Source organism: Nuphar pumila, chromosome 6, assembly GCF_984573655.1.
Source record: "Nuphar pumila chromosome 6, dmNupPumi1.hap1.1, whole genome shotgun sequence".
Classification (NCBI taxonomy): domain Eukaryota; kingdom Viridiplantae; phylum Streptophyta; class Magnoliopsida; order Nymphaeales; family Nymphaeaceae; genus Nuphar; species Nuphar pumila.
In genome coordinates, this window is record NC_143254.1 from 127,497,019 (window position 1) to 127,504,616 (window position 7,598).

Consider the following 7,598-nt stretch of genomic DNA (forward strand, 5'->3'; position numbering starts at 1 on the left):
TGAGGTCTTGTTAGTATTTTTTGCTCAATCTGTACTATTAGATATGTTTATCATCCTTTACTTAATAAGGAACATGTATTTGATTAAGATTTTTTATGGTCAAATGTGTATTTTAAAGAAGTAAAACATCAATAATTGATATTATAATGAAATTTGATGATAAAATATTTACATCTTTACATAAAATCAGCTTGAAAGAAAATTTGTTTTTTTAGGAATAAGCAATGATAAACACATCTAACGGTTCAAATCAAGAAAAAAATACTTGAAAGCATAATTTTTAGAGGGATCTAAAAGGACTTGACCAAAAAAAAGTTAAGATCATCCCTTTCTCTTACTTCAATGCCAACTGAAATTGCACCAAACTGCTACTTAGCCTAAGAGTTAGTCTCACCAACTCGACATACCTTATAAAAGTTCTGATTGAGATTGAGTTGAAACAGACTAACAACTGAAACCTAACTGGCTCACGTAGACTAAATGTTACCAACTACCAAACACTTGAAAATTTACGTAATCCTCAACCCAATGATGCAAAAAACAAAACCATCACACACACCACTCAACCCCCAATGTCGTCATTTCCCAACAAATCGAGGTCTAGGGCGTTCCCAGTCATTACACAGTAAAAAAGCAAACACCCATTTTCCCAACCGACACTTCCACACCAAGCTAAATTTCCCACTGGGGCGATTAAATCGCCCTCTCCGGAAAAAAAAATCGCCGATTCATCGACCACCTCCTCTGCAAGGCTGTAACGCCCCCAAAAATGAGTACTCCCTTCTAAGCTAAGAATTTAGAGAGAGAGAGAGAGAGGAGAGATTAACATATCAACATTTTTTTCCCTTCTAGAGAGAGGGAGAGAGATTTAGATTTTAGAGTGCGATAGATCTGCAGCCCTAAACAACCGGTGGTCTCTCCGTCTCTAGAATTTCAGAGAGCACCAACATCTTCTTTTCCCTGTGAGAGAAGACACCAACTTCTTCTTTCTCTTCTAGAGAGAGAGAGGAGAGATTAACATATCAACTTTTTTTTCCCTTCTGGAGAGAGGGAGAGAGATTTAGATTTTAGAGTGCGATAGATCTGCAGCCCTAAACAACCGGTGGTCTCTCCGTCTCTAGAATTTCAGAGAGAGAGAGAATACACCAACTTCTTTTTCCTGAGAGAGAATACACCAACTTCTTCTTTCTCTTCTAGAAACAGAGAGAGACTCCATGAACGAGGACATCGAGAGCAGGGGTGGGAGGCACCACCGCCTACACCCGGCGGCGAAGGACGGTAGGAACGGCTACTCGGCCTCCTACTACGCGGCCGAATCCGAATCCGAGAGGGAATGGACGTCGTGGCTCGTCCCCATGTTCGTGGTGGCCAACGTCGCGATGTTCATAGTCCTCATGTTCATCAACAACTGCCCCAAGAAGCCCCACCTTAGCACTGAGAGTTGCGTCGCCACCTTCCTCGGCCGATTCTCCTTCGAGCCCCTCCGAGAGAACCCCCTCTTCGGCCCCTCCTCTCTCACGTAAGCTCGATTTTCTCCCTCCCTTTCTTCTTTTTACCGCCTTTTGGTTGTCAGAATTTCATCAGAAATTGGTAACAGGTAGAAATTCGGGTTAATTGAATTGGGTTTTTGTTTTTTTTTTTCTTTTGTTCTGTTCAATTTTCTGTAGTTTGAGAAGCTTTTACCACACCTTTAGCTGTCTTTTCTTGTGTTTTTTGTGTGAAAGTTGCGAGTTTTGGAGACGGGTTGGAACACTATTTTCTTGAAGAATTAGTATCCGTATCTGCGTGAATCCTTCATCTGCTATCCCATTGGGTGTATGGAAGGACACTTCCGATGTGAATGCCTCATCTTTATTCGTATTAGGTGTATAGGACACTTCCAAAAGCCGGCTTAATTTCCTATGAGGGAAGATGAAAACGAGCTAGAACCAGTGGATGTTCTCTGGCTTTATGGCTTCTTCAACTGTCAATGTCAGAGAGGCATTTAGCTTGACCTTGATGAGTGAATTACCGTTTCATGAGGACTGTCACCATTGAGCAAGCTGAGGGCCATCAATATCATCTTTTAGTTTTTGCATTTGTTGTGTTAAGGATCCTGTTGATTAATGATGGCAAGACGCTGTGGAGAAGCCTTGTATCTTTTTTCTTTTTTTTTGCTCTGAACCTTTCACCTTGTTAAGTATCTCTTCTAGCACTGTTTTAACAAACAATTTTCTTTGTGCTGAAGAGAAGAAAAAGTTAAAATTTGAGAAAGAAAAAAGAAACAAGATTGAATATGACAAGGGGATTCACAGATTTGCTGTTTGTTGAGGAATCTCAGAATCTATCACTGAGCTAAGCTTGCCAAGAAAAGGGAAAAAGGTTATGGTGGCATAAATATCCGTCTCTGGAAAAAAAAATTCACTCAATCACCTCAAGGGAAATTATGCGGTTCTATTACAGATTTCAGAAGAAGCTTTATGTGAAAATTCTGTGGTATAATGAAAGAAATAAAAAGAGGAGGTTGAACAGGAACAAGTGGCCTCGTTGTCGTATATAAAGTTCATCAAATCTTTAATCTTTAGATGCATTCAGTCAAAAGTGTTCAGAGACTTGCATCTTAACATGTCAATATGTGTAGACATTATTTACAAAAGAAGACTTATGCATGTGCTCTGTTTTGATTTAATAGGCCGTTTATCGGTCTCTAGAAAGTGTTCTATTTTGACTCTTTGAGTTATAGAGTGAGGTGTATGTTTATTGTGGGAAGTGTATGTTCGTTATGGGAAGTATATATTAGATTAAAGACAAAAATGAGGTGCACAGATCAGGTACGGTCATGACTGATTTTATAATTGGAAGTTTATTTTTTTTACTTCAATTACCTCTAGTATTGGAGGCTACAAAGGATGGCTTTTCATCAGCTTTTCTTGATCCATGTCTGGGATCTGATCTTGTTCTCTACTGTATGTATCAAGTAAGAAGAGAAATGCTAGATGGGATACAGCATGCTATGTCCAGAGCTCTATCCGTGTTGTGCGTTCGTGTGTTGTGCGTGCGTGTTGTGCATGTGTGCCTATGTGTGTGACAGTTTTGTTTGATACATGCAAGATCTGTGTTCATTTTGAATAAGATTCTTATGCTGTAATATTGTGAGGAACTGGCTATAATAGTTTTATGATACTGCAGTTATATCCTTGCAGATGGACCCTTATGTAGGTAACTTGATGGGGTTATTCTGTGTGTTAGTTGAGTATCAAAATCTGAAGAAGCCACTACCTGACATGTGTTATGGTTAGGGGTGCATACGAGCTGGGCTCGAGTCGATCCTAGGCTCAAAAAGCTTGGCTCATTCAAAAAATAATATGTTCAAGCTCAGCTTGTGTCGGCTCGAGCTCGAGCTGAGCTTGAACAACCTGTGTACAAACTTGGCTCAGCTCGAGCCGAGTTGATCGTTTTAAAAAGACTTTTTGAAAAGGTGTGTAAAGGGTGGGATTCGAACCCCACTCCTCACACTCAAGTGCCCAACGCACTAACCACTTGGGTGAAACCCCCTTTTGAGATTTTTATGCAACAAAAATTATACATATTCTAGAGATCTTTATTATATGACTGCATTAACCGAGCTTAATCGAGTTTCAGAGCTTGATCAAGCTCGGCTCATTTACTTACCCGAACGAGTCCGAGCCGAGCTTAATCGAACCGAGTTCGAGCTAGCTCAGCTCGTTGTGCACCCCTAGTTATGGTACTCACTTTGTGCCAGAACAGTTTTAGGAAAATATATCTTCCCACTAATTTCACGAGCAATGGAACTGCTTGTGACTCATGTCATCCAATTTCGAGCCACCCCCTTCTCTCTCTCTCTCACACACACACACACACACACCGAGAAAAAAACATCCTTAGTTAAATATATTAGTTCCCTTAATCAAGTTACTGTGTTTTAGTAATTCGCAAAACAAAAATTCTAAATTTGATGCACTGAGCTTTCAGTTCCATATATCAAACACACTATCAGTACCAATTCCTATGGGTGATTACGAAGATGCTGGCTCATAAACAATAAACAAATACATTCAGTCTGAAGCAATTTGTCAAATCACATGTATCTATTCTACAGTGACACAAGAAACACTGATTATTTTCCCAGATCCCCATCATCATGGATCTACATTTCACAATTACTACATCACTGAACTCTGCTGGTCAACCTGAGAACAGTGATTGATTAAAATTGGCATGTAAGCACAAAATTTCGGGTGCATTATTAGTTCAATGTTGAATAAAACACATATTAAGCTAGTGTGCTATGTTCCATCTACTTCTATCCTTGTTCATAGAAAATTTGTTTCCGTCCTTGTTTGCTGATTGTGTAAAAGCTGGCATATTTTTTCCAGTAATCAAATAGAGCTGAGGCATGATCATAATTTTAAATAAAAGTTCTTCTATTTGTGATCTTGATGTTTCTTTTGGACTTGGAATGTTTTCAGGCTGTTGAAACTAGGGGCTCTTGAGTGGAATAGAGTGGTGCATCAGCATCAAGGATGGAGGCTTCTCAGTTGTGTCTGGTTGCATGCTGGTGTTATCCATCTACTTGCAAATATGCTGAGCCTGCTTTTCATTGGTATCCGCCTCGAGCAGCAATTTGGATTCAGTAAGTTCTCTTATTCAAGCTTAGATAATTTTATATAGGAGTACAGAGTTCATAGAATGACATACATGGATTTAGAATTCTTATTTAATGAGCTTCAAACCATATCTCTTGCTTGATATACTTCCAGAAGGTGTGTTAAATTATGGAATTGTGAATGAGATTCCCAAGCCTGGACACACACACACACAGACACATGCACACACTCACAAATGAGAATGTGGGAGGCCTCCTGCCTTGAAACTTGCAAGAATTTTGGACTGAGAAAGGAGCCTCTGTGGGAGGGTTGGCTGGTGGATAGTTTATTTTGCTTATAGGAGACAAAAACTTTAAAAGCGTGAAGGCAAAAAATTCTTAAAAATGTAACTTTTAAGTGTTTGTGAGAGCAACTTTATGCGATTGCTGGGCTGGTGGGATTTCACTATTTCTAGCTGAGCGGACTCAGATTTGAATTTTACCAGAGGCTAGCCCCTATGCGGCTATGCCCACAGATTGTCTATCTTAAAGAAAGGGGGAAGAGAGTAACTTTGACAGCAAGCTAATATGAAAAAAGGCATATGCACTGTGCTTCATGGGTAAACTACAGTTTCTTTTATTCCCCTTTTCAAGATATGATCCCAACAATATTCTTTTTCCATCTGTGACAGTAAGGATAGGGATTATCTACCTGTTATCTGGGTTTGGAGGCAGCATCCTCTCTCTCCTCTTCATTCAAAATAATATTTCTGTGGGTGCTTCTGGTGCACTATTTGGACTTCTTGGAGCGATGTTTTCTGAGCTAATTACAAACTGGACAATCTATTCCAACAAGGTGAGTTAGTTGCTATGCCTTTTAACAAGTCTTCTGTTTCTTTTTTGCTAAGCCATGTTTGCTAATGAAGTAATTGGTTTTCTTCATTTGACAGGCTGCAGCTCTATTTACGTTAGTGCTGATAATCGTTATCAACTTAGCCATTGGAATACTACCACATGTTGATAATTTTGCTCATATTGGAGGATTTTTGGTTGGTTTTCTTCTAGGCTTCATTTTGTTGATCCGACCTCAATTTGGTTGGATGGAACGACATCATCGTCCACCACCATACAGTGGCCATGTCAAGTCTAAATATATGGTCTATCAGTACATATTATTGGTGGTTTCACTGATTCTGGTGATAGTCGGGTAAGTGCCATGCATCTCTTGTTTCATGCAAATGCTTTCAGTTTTTGACTGATAACTTTCTAATTCCTAAGTCACATTATGGATGTCTGCAACTTATGCACCGGTTAGTTATCCTATACTGCAATCTTGCATAAAAGCCTTGTCTGAATCCTTGGTTTCATCCATGAGTTTATGTTAGTTCAGTTCACTGGTCATATTCAGTATGTGTGAAGATTTTACAAGCATAGGCCCTCTTTGAGCATCAGTACTCATTCTTCACACCCCACACCATACATTAGGGCAGAAATTAGTCAAATACTATCATAAACAGAAGTTCAGATATCTCAACATAGAACAGTCTATTACCGCCATAGGATGGTTGTGCACCCTTAAAAAAGAAATGCTGTTGATATGGCTGCACAAGAGCTCACTTGACTGCCCATTTGAGCTTGACTCGGCTCGGGCTGGATAAAGGTATAAAATTGTTATTATTAGATGTAAAAACCAAATGTACAAACAACGGTAACTGAACCCGCCACCTCAAGCATCGAAGACCAACGTCCTAACCAATAGGGTACACCTTTTTTTTTGTCATGTTATTCTTTCTAAGACATATAACCAATGATTAACGTATTGTATTTAAAAAAAAGAGAGCTTAAACGAGCACCAGGCACAGTGTTTGAGGTGGTGGGTTAACAAACAAGCCTATATGTAAGCAAGCAAGCAAGCCTGTGCCAAGCACCCCTACCTGATGAACACAAATTTGTTTTTTTGAAAGGCAAGCTGGGGTTAGTCAGACCCCTACCAGTTACACTATACCATTGGGTTTTGAACCAAGTGATGTGCACTAGCTTCTCCCACTAGAGAAGGAGAGCACCCGATGGTTGATGAACACAATTTTGTTGCTTATATGTTGATGAAAATTTGAAGACAACTACAAGGGATCCACTCATCTGATAGGGGCGACTTGTGAAAGTCACTAATTTGACAGAACATCATGAGTTCGTAACCCAAGGGGGTTGTCCATCGCTGCAAGGTTGAAGCTGGGCATACCCTCCAGTTGGCCGGAGGGACCTCAAGGGTTTTACTGACCAAAGGCCTGCCAATGTGCGGTCTGTGATGGGGACTTCCCTTCCTAGCAACATGTGCTTGCTCTTTTTGCAATATTTTGTTGCCTTTTGGACTTGGTGGTGCTTCTTTTTAGCTTCTCAACTTCTGTTTTTTGAGGCAAGGATCAAATCATAGATCAATTTACATATGTTCTGAAAATTTACAGCTTTGCGGTTGGCCTGGTGATGCTATTTCGGGGCAAGAACGGAAATGACAGCTGCCACTGGTGTCATTATCTAAGTTGTGTTCGAACATCGAGGTGGAATTGCGGGAATTGAAGATACTTGTTGATATGTGAAGTTGGAGAAAATTTCAGTGGAAACATTTTTTTCTAGATAGTCTATTATATAAGAGAACTATGTGCCTGTTTTATTTCCATCTGTTTATGATTATTTTTTTCTTTTGTATAGGTCTCTGGTTGTCTGTTGTCATAGCTTGCTTAGAGGCTCTTGTGCGTAATATTTCTTTACTATTTTTATATCTTTCCACTCTCTCTCTCTCTCTCTCTCTCTCTCTCTCTCTCTCTCTTCTCTCTCTCTCTCTCTCTCTCTCTCTCTCTCTCTCTCGTGCACCCTTGATCTCAGGGATACTAAAAAAAATCTACTACTACGAAAGTAAATCAAAGCAAGCAGAAGAATAATGAAAATATGAAATAAATTAATGCAAAAATTTCAGAAAATATCAACAGTTCATCCATCAATTACTCCCTAAGAATCC

The 7,598-nt window shown here is 39.6% G+C and overlaps 1 protein-coding gene across 1 annotated transcript; it reads left to right on the top strand.

The window, feature by feature from the left end:
• Positions 1 to 797: 797 nt before the first annotated feature.
• On the top strand, positions 798 to 7,372 carry LOC149836132 (RHOMBOID-like protein 2). The gene is made up of 5 exons (XM_090009007.1): positions 798 to 1,519; positions 4,470 to 4,633; positions 5,278 to 5,441; positions 5,536 to 5,792; positions 7,048 to 7,372. Exons 1-5 carry the CDS (start codon positions 1,215 to 1,217, stop codon positions 7,157 to 7,159), a joined length of 1,002 nt encoding a protein of 333 aa, XP_089865133.1. The 5' UTR covers positions 798 to 1,214; the 3' UTR covers positions 7,160 to 7,372.
• The last annotated feature ends 226 nt before the right edge of the window (positions 7,373 to 7,598 follow it).